General features: G+C 35.2%; 2 protein-coding genes across 7 annotated transcripts in view; one reads left to right on the forward strand and one right to left on the reverse strand.

Moving 5' to 3' along the window:
• The window catches only part of LOC121325656 (phosphorylase b kinase regulatory subunit beta-like), a 52,290-nt gene extending 50,968 nt beyond the window's left edge, over positions 1-1,322 (reverse strand). For 2 of the 3 annotated variants that reach the window (XM_041268498.1, XM_041268497.1), the window contains exon 1: positions 1,220-1,322. In XM_041268498.1, the coding sequence (XP_041124432.1) occupies positions 1,220-1,283 (64 nt within the window). In that variant the 5' untranslated portion in view covers positions 1,284-1,322. Of the gene's footprint in view, positions 1-14; positions 56-1,219 lie in introns of those variants that run through there. The other variant, XM_041268499.1, reaches the window with a different exon arrangement.
• A 216-nt stretch (positions 1,323-1,538) lies between these two features.
• The window catches only part of LOC121325350 (T-cell immunomodulatory protein-like), a 96,442-nt gene continuing 80,554 nt past the window's right edge, over positions 1,539-17,426 (forward strand). For 3 of the 4 annotated variants that reach the window (XR_005951327.1, XR_005951328.1, XM_041267781.1), the window contains exons 1-6: positions 1,539-1,745; positions 2,651-2,723; positions 2,801-2,949; positions 4,355-4,412; positions 5,192-5,272; positions 8,866-8,960. Coding sequence is in view for 2 of the 4 variants with exons in the window: in XM_041267781.1 (XP_041123715.1) it covers positions 1,568-1,745; positions 2,651-2,723; positions 2,801-2,949; positions 4,355-4,412; positions 5,192-5,272; positions 8,866-8,960 (634 nt within the window). In the remaining 2 variants the exon portion in view is untranslated. The remainder of the gene's footprint in view (positions 1,746-2,650; positions 2,724-2,800; positions 2,950-4,354; positions 4,413-5,191; positions 5,273-8,865; positions 8,961-17,426) is intronic. The other variant, XM_041267782.1, reaches the window with a different exon arrangement.

A 17,426-nucleotide genomic window follows, 5' to 3' on the forward strand; every position in this document is an offset into this window, starting at 1 on the left:
AATTCAGTGCTTACCCGGCATATTAACACCAGCCTCTGCTCACGAATGATTGGACAGCTGTCAGATCTGTCACTTTCCATTTGGCTACTCATCGCCTTCAATTTTCATGCAGAATACCGTGAACGGCCTCTGCTTCATTATGATTGGACAGCTGTGTAAAACATAGCAGATATTTGACTCTCCTATTGGTTAAACTTACTGTCCGTACCTGCAACTGAAACAGACACAGTTTATGTCCCACCCAGCTAACATGATTGGGCTACCGCAGAGACAGTGCAGATATTCAATTGGTTGATCGTATCGCAGAAGCTCCTCATGAAAAAAAAAATATATATATATACGAGTACGTACAAGCACAGCATAAGTCAGCAACGCTGTCAACAGACTGCTGTGACGCTTTTGTTGGAATACGTGTTTAAATCTTTCTTTATTTTCCCTCGCTACGACCCGCTAGAAATGTGTTCACGACCCATAATTTACTAACAGCTGCCGCGGGCACCACTTTGAGGACCACTGAACTAGACTGTGTGAAATTTTGTCAAAGTTCTCCTTAATGTGGAAACCCATTTCATTTAAGTGCGTTTATAGTTTTTAGATGTAACATCCAATAAATAAAATACATGCATAAATAAAATAAAACATTTAAATAAACTGTAAATAAAACGTTACAGGGTTCTTATTTAAATATTGGAAATAATATCTGTAAACAATATAATAATTAAAGATAACATTCATCAGTGAGGTATGCACTTCTTGACTAGTTTAATATACGTCAAAACAATACCGGTATTTATTTGTATTCCACCTTCCACCCCGTTATGCTGCTATGGCATTGTTTGCAATATAATGTGCATCATTTGTCAGGTCCACGGAATAATAACAGAAAGGAATCTTCAGACAAACGTGCATATAATGTAGCCTATATTAACTGCTTTAAAAATAAAATACATGTGCTTATACCAAAGGTTAATGATGATCACTGCAAACTGCACTTTAATATCACGAAGGACTGAACGAAGCCAACCAGTACAGTGCTTAAAATAGATTAATATACTAGTGTAGCATTTACTACGACCTCCACCCTTTAGCTCGGAGAAGTTCATTCGGGGAAGGGTTTGCGTTCTTACTCCGTGTAGCTAATAACAACACTAATGTTGAAAGAGAAATAGGGAAGTACCAAATATTAGTCTACAGCAGACAAGCAGTACATATGGCAAACCTGAACGTTTTGCTCTGGTTTTGAACTCCAAGAACTTCCAGCTGACATCTGCCAAACGAGCCATATTTACAAATGAAGCAACAGTGTGCGGCACTGTCGTAAACTGCGCAAACCAGAGAGTGCCTTGCCAAACAATAATTTAAAACATTGTTTTAAACTAATGACATGAAACAATCTCGTATTATTGTATCCCTAAAGTATTCAGTAACAAAAAAAACCCCACAGCATTTAAATAAAGTGTAATTTGTTCGTTTTTTTTTTTTTTTTTTTTTTTGACAGACTGACACACTGCCGTAAAGCGTGTTACAGTATTCCGGGTTTTGTTGTTGAAGTTGGTACGCGGTCAGGATGTGGATCTTTTCGTTCTCTTTTTTGTCGTTTTTCGTTATTTTTTCCAGTCGTTGGCTAGTCCTAGCTCTTCAGAATGTAACGGGGGACTTGTTCGGGTCTGAATCATACGGAACCATCGCTGCTTTTGGGGATTTTAATTCAGACAAGCAAACCGACCTGTTCATCATCAGAGCTAGTCAGTACCATTCTATAGTAACTATTACTCTAGTCTTTGTTGTGCTTAGTGTACCATTTCATATTCTTGTATACTTTGTCTTTGGCTTAAAGTGACAACAACGTTGGTTTGTACTATTACTATGTATATGTTTAGGCTAAGTCAGTTTGCAACTTGGTGGTGTACAGATTGTGAAGGAGTGCAATTATAAGTGGTCGCCAGTATCAGAAAGTGTTTGATCTATAAACTGTACTAATGCATAATATAGATTTCCTCTAATTTATTCTTTAGATGTAAAGTATTTAACCCTCTGAAACACAATACAGGCCATTACATTAGCAGCAGGTGCATTTTAGTAAGTTGGCACTGATCGGGATCCCCAGCCGTACAGCATACAGCCATAAATAATTATCTTATTTTAGAATATTTTCAATTAATAAGCACAAGTTCAAGAATGCAGTCAGTTAATGAGAGAATTCTGTATCACGTAAGTATTTTTCAATATGTCCAATAAAACAGCGTTCAATATAGTACACGTTATCGCGCAGAAGAACTTGCCTGGCAAAGCATTTTCAGTTAAGTGGGCCTGTGAACACTTGTCTAAAGTCTCAATGCACTGTTTGTAACGTGCGTGTCCTATGCACAGTTCATGTCGCGTCTTACAAGCAACTCAAGGGTTAAGCAATGTGTTCACTGAGAAGGAGCTCAAAATAGATTATTGAATACCAACAAAAAAATGTGTAAAAAAAAAAAAAAAAAAAAAAAAAAAAAAGGATGAGCAGTGACAAAATAATTATCTTGTTTTAAAACGCAAACCAAGTGAGTTTTGTGGCCAAAGCTGAGGAGACATTTCAGTATTTTGCCTTCTCCTCTTGACAGCTGTAGCCAGTGTTAAAAGTTCTCTTATTTTTCTTTCTTTTTTCCAGAGACAGAACTAGTTATTTTCCTGGCTGATGTAAAGGCCCCTTACTTCAAGCCTAAGGTGAAGCTTTCATTGAAGTGAGTGTTGCTTATTTGTTAAGCTGATGTCATCACTCTGTTGCATGGGATGAGTCTGGCAAGCTGACTTGTTCAAGTGCCTCTTTCAGGGATGTCATTATCAGCAGTGTGGTTCCAGGAGACTACGATGGAGATTCACAGATGGACGTTCTTCTCACCACTAAGAAAAATAGTGTCGACCAAGAAACATCAGTTGTTATTTTCTGGGGAAATAATCAAACTTTAGGTAACCTTTTCCTTCTGTATTGCTCAGATGTAAATGGCTGTTCTCAAAGTGAAGAACATTTTACAAATATTAAATGCACATCTGTATTCTTGGTTCTTTAGTTAAGAAAGAACCACAAATCATGGAAAATGTGGATTTTATTTATTTTGTTAGTGATGTAATGTTTTACGCATACATCTTTAGGTTGTTCAGAATCATCTTCTCTTGACTCCGAAAAGACCCAACAATTGGGCATTCCTAAAACTTTTGGGAGATGACATTCTTAAGGATGCCATCTGTTTCCTAACAGACTTTTTAAACAACAAGCAAGGAATGTACATTACTTTCTGGAAGTGTGAACGCTTTCAAATATGGAAAACATGCATGGTGATTATAGCTCTTGCGTCTCAAGGCCAGTCCAAAACCACAATCAGCCCGTGTGCAGGCAAGTGAACAGGTACTAACGTCTTTATTGTATTGCTAGCAATACATAGCTGTGCACTAGATTTTGTTGGCTCCTTTTTATGTACAACAAACACTCTTTAGCTGATATAGCTGACACTCGCCTGACCTTTAGTATGCTTTGAAATGTTGTCCTCTGGATTAACAATCTCAGAGTTATAAAATACAGCGTACATCATGACAGTTAACTGTGTATGCCTGTTGCAGAGTGGTGAAACCATCCTATAGATGTACTGAAGATAATCAATAGACAGATAATTTATAGAACACCTAATCTATTTGATAATGTTGTAATGCTACAAAAAAATAACCCTAACCTTAACCCTAATCCTAAAGGACCATATTGCTGTACCATATATGACTAGAATATTAAAGGGAGTAATCCATAAAATATTGCCTCGGCACTAAGCCCTTAAAGCAATTGTGAAACCAATTAAAAAGCCCAAATAGAAAATGTAAAAAGTTATTATATTACCGGATACATACAGTATATTTTCTGTACAGAAATTCAATTTACTAAAAGGTACAAATCCAGATGATGAGCATGAAGTAATGATTTAAAATTTAAGGTGAAGGAAGACTCGTGAATCATAAAGTAACACTAAGATTTATTTTTTTAGTTTTTTAGAGTTTTGACCAATTTCTCACAGAAAGTTAAGGCATTTAATTTATTAACAAATGTATTAAATGAAGCTTTTGTTTTACTTGTTAAGATATAACTTAAGTCAATCCTTATTACATCACAGTGGAAGATAGGTTGTTTAACCCCGGACCTGGTTCAGTTCAGGTAGTCCTAGTTCTGTTACATTAGTTCATGATAGTGCTTTTTGTGGGCTACTCCATTTACTGTACTTTAATTTGCATGTGACTTTATACAACTGAAGAAAAAAATGACCTTACAGTACTTAATGCATTTGCAAAGGTGTTTACAGTTTTGTTTGTAATACTTTTTGTTTTTGGGCAGGTGAAAATCATAGGACCAAATTAAACAAGACATTTCAGGACGAACCCTTAATAATGGAGTAAGTATCACCATGCAGTGCACTATGAGAAAGCAATGTGTCCTAAACATGTGTTTGTTGCAAACTAGCTTCACAAATTGGTACCATATGTGTTCTGTGCTGTACTTGAGAACTTGTAATTGAGAACGGGTTACAGTTGTAATCATTTTGTTTAATTTTCACATTTACCAGTTATTATTGCCCAAACATCACCGGAAAAAAGCTAAAAATCCTTTTCAGTGCTTGCAGAAGACATTTTTTATTATTAATATTTATTGTTGATATTTATTTTTTATTATTATTATAATTATATATGTGTGTTATTAAATGGAATAACAGCTTGTAGAATCTTTCTTTGCACTAACATTTACTGAAACATACATAGCTTTATAATTGGTTGGCATCTGGATGTACTTGTAACTTGCAGCTATTAAAGTAAGTCACATTCGATTTACTGCATGTGTGAAAACAGTGGAGAAATACATTCCCAGGACTCCAGATAGAATATAACTAATGCAATATGCTTATTTATTTTCTGCCTATGTATCTCATTATATTTAATGGACAGACATTTTAAAGTAATTAAATTGTATGTAAAATAAGGAAAGGTGCAATATTATGTTAGAAAACAAAATACTGTTGTGATCTCCATGTTACTCTGAGAGGATTCATTCTTGGGGAACAGAACAGAGAATTCTTTGGTTACTATCATTTGTGCATGAAAAAATTGTGTGTATTTTCTAATAATATAAATATTACAATATATATATATGTGTGTGTAATGACTATTTATTTTTCAGTTTTAATGGTGATATGATACCTGATGTCTTTGGTGCCATTAAAGACAGTCCCCAGCCACACATCTGCTATCTGAATGGAAGGTAAGACACTGACCTAGGTGTAATATCCAGTCCCATCTCTATAAAGATGTAGCTTTTATGTAGGACACTGTGATTTACATATAAAATATATAGGTGATAATAGTCAGTTGATCACTGATGTGGAAAAACCCTATTTACTGCATTCTCCTTCCTCAAGACAGATGATGCCTATGTAAAGCTGTGATTTCATGGTCATGCAATAAAGAGTGTCTCTTTGTCTGATTAATTCTTTCAGTTGTCTGACACAGCTTTATGCTAGTATATCTAAAAATGGCCTGGTCTGACTAAACATTTTGCTATATGTAATCCCATCTGACTGTCAGTTAATGATAAATTATTATACATTATGAATGCTGAGCCTGCAATCTATTCGATTCTCCTCTCTGCTCTTTTTTATATTGTCTGCCATATTCTCCAATGTCTTATAATGGCATGACTTATTTAATTGAATAATGCCAAATAATTGTTTTTTATTCAAACTTTCTGTAATTGCCCTTGTTTCATATTTCCATTTTACTTAAATAGAGAGACATTCTTAACATACTTTTAAAAGGATTTATGGGAAATCCAGACCACTGTAAATAAAGTTTTTAGGGAAATTGAATAAATCCTTCTCATGAAAAAAGTTTCAAACTTTCAATCTGCAGCATTTCAGCTTAATAATATGTTAAACCAGAATGAAATGAAGCAGATCTGTCCCCTTAGGGAGCTGGAGTTTTAACTGCAGGCTTATTAACAAATGATGCTAATCTCAGAGGATATTAATGCTGTGATACAGAGGGGCGTTTATCAGAACTGATGCCACTGTGGTGTCCTAACAATAAGCCTGATTGCTCTCAACTGAACCTCTACAGGTGTGTGACGGTGAAGCAAACAAACTGTCATGAAGAAGGTTGAGTTTTATAGCTGAATATTCAGTGAAGTAGAATATTTAGGTCTACTCTGGCAATGTTCTCTGGGTTTTAAGACTACTTAGTCCCTAAAAGAGTTGTAAAACTGTATGTTAAAGGAGTCCATGGCAGTGGTAAAGTAAGTTTACAAAAGTAAAGTGTAAAGAGGAGCAGTTGAATTTATTTGCTTTACTCTTGCAGCATAAGTACCTTTACAGAAAATACCTTTGTTTAAGTCTATTTTCTAGGTTTTTTTAGTGGTTCCTGAAAAGGGGGAGCGACTTATAGTGACCTATAGGGTTTTTCCTGAAATTGTTGTATCAAAACGGGGGGGGACGACTTATACACCGAAGAGACTTATACATATTTTTTTTTTTTTTTTTACGGTAGTTATACTGTAATATAAATTGGCCTAGATATACCTACTATATCAGTATATAGTATTACTGGTCTGCTGTATTGAATTGTGTTATTGTTAGAGGGGAGTTTCATTTTGTTTATTTTATTATTATTATTTTTATTTAAAACAGTGTAGTTGATTATATTAGTAAATCTAAAGACATCTAATCATTTTTTTTTGTGTTTGTTGTCCAGACATAAAACCCTAAAATTAAAATTGTATTTCCCCACCTTAAATCTATGGCTTAAAAGAGCTTTTCGATCAAATGTAATTAAAATCCACTTTCCAACTGCATAATCGGAGAATTAATTCAATTTAAATCAAACTTGTCGATGTCTGTTGGTAATTTAACCATTATGTTTTTTTTGTTTGTTTGTTTGTTTTTCTTTCCCATTTACCAGATGCTTAGCTGAAAATGATATCTATAATTATTTGAATGTTTTTTTTTTTCCAAAAGGTTGTTTTGTCAAACTGTCGAACATTCTGAGCCTGTTGCATAGACTCTAAGTACATTAAGAAATGTATGCGTTTAAAAATGTTTTATAAAGGCGTGATACATTTTATGAAAGCAAGGCTTTGAAGCAGAGATACACTTGACCTAAGCAGTACCAGCTGTCATGTTTTAAAATGAAGATATATGTTTGCTGAAATGAGTCTTTCTTTCAAAACTGCACATTTGAGCCCTTAAAGTAGGCAGGAAAAATGTATGGAATTATTATGTTAGTTAAAATCACTCTAATTTTGTATTAATAATAATAATAATAATAATAATAATAATATAGTTGTATTGTTATTAAAGGCTAGGAGAGTATTATTTTGATGTTTTCTATTTCTCCCATATTCCCTGCTATATGACATCTTATTCTGATTTTCGGTTTTAACCGATAAAAGCCGATAAAACAACCCTGATACCAAAAAATAATAATAATAATTAATCAATGTATGTATATCCAAAAAATTATCCTAGTGCAGTTAGGTAATGTCCCTCCTTCCTGACTTGTATCTCGCATTGATTCGTGGCAGCAAATTCTTACATTTCTATTGGAGGATTGTAACACGTTTGCGAGATTTAAAATTTGATTACAATTAGAAACTGAGGCTTGTTCTTGCTAGGGAGTTTTAAAACTATATTATATTTCAGTAATTTACACGCTTGTGTAATTTAAAACACAATTGCAAATTGTGGCGAAATGTAAAAAACGCACAAAAACTCCAGAGGAATATGTCCGTGGCCATAAAGATTTCATTGTGGAAGACAGCAAAATAAGAATTTTGGAAAGTAACCAAAAACAATAATTTCATACAGTATATAAAATGTTGAATAAAATGTGACAAGCAACTACTGTGTCCTCTTGATTTCCTCTTGGTTTCACAGAATTTAGTTACTTTAGCCCTGCTCTTGGGCAATGTTTAAGCTTCTAGTATATATCTAATATAAAATATAACTTTGTTATTAATAATTATTGGTTACATTTTTATGTATTTTGTAAAAGCAGTTTGCTGAGCTCAGGAGACTAATTGGAACATATCTTCCCGCTGTAGATTATAATGTGAACTGATGATCAGCGTATTATTATTCTAAACACTGTCCATTTAGGACTTATTTGACATCTTTCTCTTGTCAAGATAGCAATCTGCCTAGCAAGCTGTATGCTGAATGCTTTCAACACAAGGGAATTAGCAACAAAGGCATATTATAGCAAGGACCCGATGCAATTCTTCAATAAGTTTTTTTTTTTTTTTTCCTTCTAATAAGGTATGCATGATTCTCTGTGCTGGTGGAAATTATTCCTGATGAACTGATCTTTAAACAAGTCCTGTCTTTCATTGGCTTCCATCTCCCTCTACAATTACTGTTTAGTTTTTTAATGTGTTTGTCCTCTGTGTATTAGGCTTATCTAACCATCTCTGTTTTAAGCAAGTGGAACGGAAACATGTTCTTAGATGAGTATAAGAGACCTCTCTGCTCCACAAGCACAGAACATGCTCATACACTCATTTTTGCAGTGGCAGACTTTTGAGCCAGGGAAAATATTTCTTCATCCAAATCAGGTCTGTTTCAAATATTTCAACAGACCTTAATAATGGTGCCATAAACCTTCAATTAATAGGGAGGCCAGTAAATCGCCAGGGTTAAACACCCTGTACCACCAGCAAGGTTTATGCAAAGTTTGTATCCAGTGTTTTAAATCATAAAAATGATCCAGGTTAAGATCCATATAAAAAGCATGTCAATTTTCTTACAGAGATGTTGGTGTTTTTTTCTTACTCAACTGAACATTTTTTTTGTTTGTTTTTTTCAGGAACCTGTTATGGCAGAAAGCACTGGACACTGATGCAAAAATGCGTGTACCCCATTCCCATGCATTTATTGATGTTAATAAAGATTTCACTGCAGGTTTGTGTAAAATATTACTTTATAATCCTCAAAATGGTCAATAGCAGTTCTAACATTAATTTAAAAGTGGAGTCCTTGTAAAATTTTGCAGATGATGCTTGCTTATGCGGCCATTTTTAAACAAGAGAACTGTCTGACATTCCTGTAGACTTTCACATCCTGGGGAATGACGGACACAAACTAAACCCACAACCTTCTGAAATGCAGTCCAGAATGCAGCTCCTTCACTTAACACTGGAAGCAATATTTTCAAATGCCAAACCTTTTAAAGCATTTAATGAAGAATATTAAAAAGAAGAATTGGTCTATTCTATTGGAATTGAATATTCAGATTAACATGTCAAGAAGGTTTTGTGTTTTATCTAATATGTTCTAGGTACCTCTGATCAGTTCAGGTTTAATACTAATTGCTACACTAACCTGCTATGGACACTTTTCAAGTGTTTGTTTGACTTGTTTTAATAAAAAAAATAAAAAAAATGTTGTTCTAGAGAGCAGCACATGTAGGATGTACAGTTTAGTGAAGTGTGGTGAGACTCTAGTACTCTGGCAGGTGTCGAACTACATTAGCGCTTTCATTCTGTGGATTATTTCCCCTAATTATTTCCCTAATCCGAGTTAAACACCCTGTCAGTGCCACGCTGATGGAAGATGTCGAGTAATCTGCTGGTTCTGTCGATATGTTAACACACTGCTTCAGGGCAGGGGAGGGCAAGATTAGCAGTGTTTGACATGCTGGAGTGTGCAGAGTTTATATTACTGCTTTTCAACAGGATTCATGGGATTGAGTGACAAACTCAGGCTATCTTTACTGAGCCAGATTAACCTCTCTTCCAATTTTGCTTTGTAGGACTAACACAAAACAGTGCAAATAGCACACTTGGAGACCCTTTAGTGAATTTAAGATAAAGGCACAATGTTAATTTATCTCCATTTATACGTGATTTAGTATATCATATTTACAGAACTCCAATAAGGAGTGGTTTACAGTCAAATTATATAGGATATGAGTTAAAGAGAGCACATGCACATATTTGCCAGACAGAAAAGTAGATAACAGAAGATTCTCTATGTAGATTTTCACAACACAGCTTAAAGGTTTCTATTTTTAACCACATTTCAAACACAGATTTGCTTTGTTGTGCAGTATTTGCTTACAGGGTTGTGCTTGGCTAAAATGTTACTGATTTGTGGATGATAGGGAGGGAAAATAGATAAGTCAAATGTTTTGCTTACTAGTATATTAAACATCAGTGTAAAATGACTTTAGCAATTTTAAAGGTGAAATGTAAGAACAGAATCAAATGAAATCACAGTTTCTATGCTTTACAGTATTCCTTTCTTATAACTTCAGGGATGAAAGTAATACTCCCCTTGCATAGCAGTTTCACCCACTCCATGTTTTACAACAAGCTTGATTAGCCACAGTGTGTAGGTAACAAACTCAGGTGTGTCTTATTAAACTCGATGTAAAACCAGGAATGGATCAAACTGCTGTGCAATGGGAATCGTATTTCTATCCCTGTAACACTGTAGCTAGCTGTTGTGGAGAGACTTGCTATTTCTGTGCTATAAAGGGTTACCCTATATGTGATTGTGACTAGCTTTTCCACTCCAGAAGCTAATGTTCTTATAGTCAGCTTGGTCACTAGGTCCCCATCTTACCTTAAGAGAGGATGAACCATGCAAGACAGGGTTAACTTTCTGCAAAATTTCTGCACTGTGAAAATCTGCACTACAATATACAGTACCTTTATCTGTGGATAAACAGAGAGCCTTGGTCACCGGTGATGTCAATCCACCTTCTATTCTGAGTCCTAAACCCCCCCCCCCCCCCCTCCCACCAAAGATGGAATGGTTCCTGAGGCAGACAAATTTAGCCTGTTTTCCAGTGATTGGAAGTAATAAGAAAGTGCTTCCAGCTGGAGAGAAATGCTTGTACAAGTACAGAACAGAATATGGCCCAGCAATTATGTGTTGAACCGTAGTGTTTTTTTTTTTGTTTTTTTTGCATCCCCATATGCTTCAGCATTCCTGTCCACCTTTTTAAAATAATGGCAGATGTTCCAGCCAAGGAAATCTGATTTTTAGTTGGACCAACCAGAGTGATGTGGGTAATGGGCAGCTTTAGAATGTATGCATTGGACTGACTGACTGACATACATTTTATTAATAGGTTGCATATACAGTATGTAGTTGCACTAATTGGACATTTTTAGAGTAAATGTTTTTTTCCAGCAGAAATTACTTGGTGATTCTGTGAATTTCTTTCTACTATTATTGGTTGACTGGAGCTCCTCCTGAGAATCCTTAAATGTCAAACTGTAAAACACTCAATAAACTGCAATGGTTCTTGCAGAATAATTTTTTTTTACTGTTTTTTTTTTTAGTGTTATCCTAGTTGTTTTCCTAGCATGAGAACATGTTTAAATCTATAGAATGCGAATGGAAAAATTGTATCATTTGTTTACTTAAGCTGTTTAATAGACCACCTACATCATTTACATTGATATTCAACATCGGGGGAGATGTGTAGTGAATGAATTCTCACGTTCTTCCTTTCAAGAGGTTTATTAGGTTACTGTCATGGCAAATACATGGGACCGAGGTGTCAGAGCTAATTCATTGTTTTAGTGGGTGGTGCTGGAGAAGATGGGCTTTCGCTTTCTACTTTCCTTGACCTTGAAAAGATAGAATAAACCATGTTAGCACAGTCAATTGAAAGCCAGACAATTGCTGCATAATTTCATTATGCCCAGCTGAGGCAATAGTGGCCACAGATCCAACTAAAGTGAATCAATACTGAATATATATATATATATATATATATATATATATATATATATATATATATATATATATATATATATATATAATATGTTTTTTTAAATGCGGCATGTGAGGGAGGTTGCTTAACACTCTTCATTTGAATTCTATCCCGGACATATCACTTTGCTTGTTTTCGATCATAACAAAGTTAGCACCTAAAATAATGCGCTTTATCAAATGTATAGTTTATAATGTGCTTAATCAGACGGCATCACCCAGCCAAGCAGTGTAAAATAAGTGTAAATCATTTGAAAGCCTATAATGTGCTTAATCAGACGGCATCACCCAGCCAAGCAGTGTAAAATAAGTGTAAATCATTTGAAAGCCATTGTCATATAATAACTCGTCTTGTACTTGCATTAACAGGCTAGTGACAGAAGGGGTGTGCGGGATCTTTGATGCAGAATGTTGCCTGGCAGCGATGTAGAAAAATGATGTCTGGTTTGTTAGCTTGCCTGCCTTTCAACATATTGTAGAGGAGGAAAGATGAGTTGCAGCCTACAGTTTTGTCCTTTTATTTTTCTTAGGTGGTGATTGATTCCCTGATCAAAGACTTCAAATGCTGTCTCACTTTTATTTAGCATTCCACATGCAGCTAGGAGTCCTGCACGTTTTTATTAGAATGCGTTCAGCTAATTCAGTAGATGACTTGGTTCTAAAATTATCTGAGTTAACTTTTCTGTCTCTAAAAAGGGTAGGGAATAATGAAGATGAGCCAACTTAAGCTTCTAGCTGGCATTGCAGGCATTAATTTGTATCTGACTTTATATCAGATTTCCCTATTGAATGCCATCTTATTAGAGTGATCATATTCAAAGATTATTTATTTAAAAGGGAGATAATGGTCAAATAATAATATTAAAAAACGTAATGGGGGGGGGGGGGGGGGGGGGGGGGAATAGAAATGTGATACCGTGGCTTTAACGGGTTGCTGAACAACCCTACTGTACGGCATTCTCTTCAGCACCTAATTAGCTAACCTTTGACTAGTTAATTACTAAAGCAATGTGAAAAATAACGGTTTGGCTTATTGTGGAGTTCCCTTGGTAGGCATTATTTAAATAGTAATTCCTCAAGTCACAGTAGGCATTGCTAAAAAAAAAAAAAATACAATTGTTGCTTTCTGTCTCTACAGTACTTGTTGTTTCAGAGTGCTAACCAAGTGTTGTATAGTTTGTACTACATTACAGTAAAAAACTAAACAAAAAAACTCTTGTACCTCTTGGTTAAAAAAAAAAAAAAAAAGTGTGAAATGTAATAAGTTGATATTCGTATTTCAAATGGGATGAGATTGGATGCTAAAGTACATACACTTCTCAATTTAGGTATATTATCCTATAAACGCACATTGTGTGATGGTTAAGTTAGTACAGTAAGAGGTATTGAAAACTCAGACATGCTGCTCATTACAAGACATCAAAAATAAAAAATAAAAAACTGGGGGCTTCTAATAGGACATTGTTTTAGGGTGTATGAAAAGCAGAAGAGATTATCCACGGAGCATTTGCTCCACGCTGTAGATCTATAACAAATACGTAAATAATATCACTATAATCAGAAAACACAGTGTTCCGGAAAATAACCATCTTTAACTGTTTGCATTTAACTAACACCAATTTGCCAGCATGTTTTCTAAGTGTGTGTGTGTGTGTGTGTGTGTGTTTTTTTTGTTTTTTTTTTTAAACTGATAGGGCATTCTGGTTTGGCCCCTGGCAATACTGCTATTTAAAAGTGATGATAAGTTTGTTTTCTAGTGAAAGCACTGGCATTTCTTAACAGCTACACTCCCTGTGGGTGCGTGAATTCATTTGCATAATCAGAAACATCATTTATCTTTTGGAGAACTAATTAAACCAGTAGATATGAATGAAGCTGCAGGGAAAGAAACATTTACTCTGCTGTATTCTCATGGCAATGAGTTAAGGAAACCAGAAGAAAGTTTATTTGTATGGATTGCATGTGTGGACGTTTTATTTGCAGTCAAGTTTGAGGCTTTTAAAAAAAAAAAAAAAAAAAAAAAAAAAGTGCAATGATTGCCACCTTTAAAGTTGTAAAGTGTCTGTCAGATTGTTGTACCAAAGTCTCCTACCCACAAGGGCTCAGTTTAATTCTGTTACATGCCCAGCTTACTATAATTATGGAGAAACCATGGCAGTTAGGTTTAATTGCCTTCTGAGTGTGAAAAGGTTTAGACTTTAAATATTTCTGAGGTAATGTTCCCAACTAATTGGCTCAGTGGTTATAGAGAGGTCTTGACAAAGTTCCCTACAAGGAATATTCTTGAGCTACAGTAATTCATTCTCATTTGGAAAATCTCTCTACTTTTACAGATATCAATGAAATGTATTCTTTTAATGTTTTACTGGTTGCTGAATAGATTATGTATATTTTTTATAACATAAGTGAGGGTAGGGAGCGGAGAACACCTGTACTAATTACAACAGGTTCCAGGTGTAAATGTGTACTCACTTCACTGTGTTCACTTCTTTTTAGCCTTTTACTAAAACGTTTAAACAAAACCCATCTGTACCCACCACTAAATAACTGTAGAGCTTAATCACACACTTAATATTTCCGTTGTCTGAGTTGATCCCTGTTGTACTTCTTTGTGAATTTGGCCTTGTGAATTCATACCTGAATACAATTGCATAAGTACACAAGCATAGGGGCACAGGCTGTAGGGGAGTATTGAAAGGGATATAAACTAGGCATTGTGTATTTGCATGTCATTGTGCCTGATACTTTCCTAATGTTGATGGTACTGTAGGGTAAAACTTGTAGAACAAGTAGACTGAGGATTATACAAATGCCTTCCTGTTTATGTCTATTTCTTGGTGTTCAGTAGTTATAACCTTCTGAAATTCAAATTTCCAAATAATTTGTTGTTGACCGGAATTTGGACGCAATGCGTTTAGATTATGGGGACCTGGCAACCAAAAGCCCCATGTTAAATGGAGTATTGTGAGTTTTCATTGTCAGTTTACGACCTCAGTACACGACAGTAAAAACTGGCTTGTAATGTTAAAGCCATGTAAATCATCAAACTCTTTTGGCTGGTTTCACAGACCCCAATGAGCACACATCTCGGACTACCTAATGTTACTCGAGTCTGCGAAACCAAACGAGAAAAAAGTCTGCAGCTAGGATCAAAATATCTCTTCAGGCCTTTTTCAAGAGACACCCGAAGTGTGCATGAGCTCAGAGGTTATCTGGTGCTTGGGAGAGTTGGATTGGTTGAACGTGTGTTTTTTTTTTTTTCTGGGGAGAGTGGAGGGGGGGGTAGAAACGTTCCATCACATGTTGTTTTTTTTTTTTTTTTTTTTTTTTTAAGTTTCCACAATTTTCTGTATCCCCATGCTTCTTCTGCCGCTCTTCATTCTTTCTTGTGCCAAAAACAACTTGAATTCTTACAGACATCGTAAGGAAACTCACTTGTCAGTGTCATTGTATCACAACAAGGATTCCAAGCAGACACATTGAACATAATATTCTTTAGTAAGCTGTGATTTCCCCAACGTGTCGTTTCTCTCTACTGCTTGCAGTTAGCCCGAGGACAGAAACCTCTGTGCAGACCATGCAGATACATTCAAGGGCTTAATGTTCTGATCAAGAGGGCGCCGAACACCCTTTTCTTTTTCTCAGTTACATTCTTTAATGATGCTTAATCGAATATCCCCACAGGATACTTAGATTATGACAGACTGCTGAGAGGTTTCAATTATCCCTGTTCAGTGTTTTTTTTTTTTTTTGTTGTTGTTCAATATATTGAAACATGTGATTCTGTTTTTTGAAGGATTACACGCATATTTTCCACCTTGTCTAGCCTATCTGGTGTGTTGTATAGATTACTCATTTGTAAAGCTGACTCATTTTAAGGGACAGTGCATTTACTTTAAATCAATCTAATGGTATCCATAATGTCCATACCAGTAATGACTAGTGGCTTAAAAGTAGTGACTGAATGCATTGTTTTATTATCATTTTAATCATTCCAAATGAGCCATATTTTGCATCCAGAAGTATAATCTACTCATTAATTTTTGAATATATATAGATATATAATATATATATATATATATATATATATATATATATATATATATATATATATATATATATATATATATAATATATATATATATATAATATAACAAAACATGTACTGTATGCCCAGCAAGACATGGGGGTCCCCACAAATATTTTCTCTAAGGATTCATGTCCAACCGAAAACCATATAGCAGAGATGGTGCATACGCAACTTGGATCATAAAAGAATTGCATACCAGTTGTATAGTTTTCTTTTACCTGCACATTCAAAGACATTGTGGAAACAAAGGCAAGAAATCTATATGCGGAACAGAAAAAAAACAAAACAAAACATAGCTGTTTAAGGTGGTACAGTAGTAAATGGTAAGTGTTGTCTTTGACAAAAATGGATGCACTACTCCAAATAATTGACAACAAGCTGTTACCCCAGTTTAGATCCAAAGATCTTTGTACTCATTGAGGTCACATATTCAGAAACTGCAGCGACTTTAAAAATCTAAATAGTGGTGGATCTTAATACCGAGGGAAACATGCTATTGTATTGTGATAAACTGTATGCCCGAGAGCTTTTTTTATATTTAGTTTAAGAAATAAGTCTTCTTTATAGTTATTTACAGTAACCATCGCACATACTGGTTGTTGTGTTTTTTTTTGTTGTTTTTTTTTTGTTTTTTTGCCTGTATTCTTGTATTTTAAATGTCTTTGCCTGAAATGACCTAATGCAATGGATTATTCTGTGATGGGCAGAATAATCCAGGGCAGCAATCATTAAAATTAAGTTAAAACAATACACAAGTGCCAGATGACACATCCATACTCTTGCTGCAATTAGTAGTCATCTTTTTACCAAGTCATTGATTAATGCATACATTTATACATAACAGGGTCCTTCATCAGCCATTTGAGGTGGTAAAAGGTACCTGCGGATCAGAAATCTCAAGGCAATTTTACCCAAGTTGCAGGACGTACACAAAATGAAGGCTGATTGGCTTACTTATAGTGCCTATAGAAAGTCTACACCCCCTTTCAAAATTTTCACCTTTTGTTGCCTTATAGCCTGGAATTAAAATGCTTTTTTTTTTTTCATTTATCTACACATCCTACCCAACAACTTCCAAGTGAAGAAAAATATTCTTGAAAGCAAAGACTCAACTATGAGCACCAAGGCACTTTCAAAAGAACTCCTGGACAAAGGCACAGATCAGGGCATGGGTATAAAAAATATCAAAGGCCTTGAATATCCCTTGGAGCACAGTCAAGGCGATTGTTAAGAAGTGGAAAGTGTATGGCACCACCAAGACCCTGCTTAGATAAGGCCGTCCCTCCAAACTGGATGAATGAGCAAGAAGGAGACTGATCTGAGAGGCTACGAAGAGGCCAATGGCAACTTTGCAAGAGCTACAGGCTTTTATGGCCAAGACTGGTTAAAGTGTGCATGTGACAGTAATATCTGAAGCACCACAAATCTGGCCTGTATGGTAGGATGGCAAGAAAGAAGCCATTACTCAAGAAAGCCCACCTTGAATCTCGTTTTTGAAGTATACAAAAAAACACTCAGGAGATTCTGTAGCTGTGTGGCAAAATGTTTCG

The sequence above is a fragment of the Polyodon spathula genome, chromosome 13 (genome assembly GCF_017654505.1).
Source record: "Polyodon spathula isolate WHYD16114869_AA chromosome 13, ASM1765450v1, whole genome shotgun sequence".
Classification (NCBI taxonomy): Eukaryota; Metazoa; Chordata; class Actinopteri; order Acipenseriformes; family Polyodontidae; genus Polyodon; species Polyodon spathula.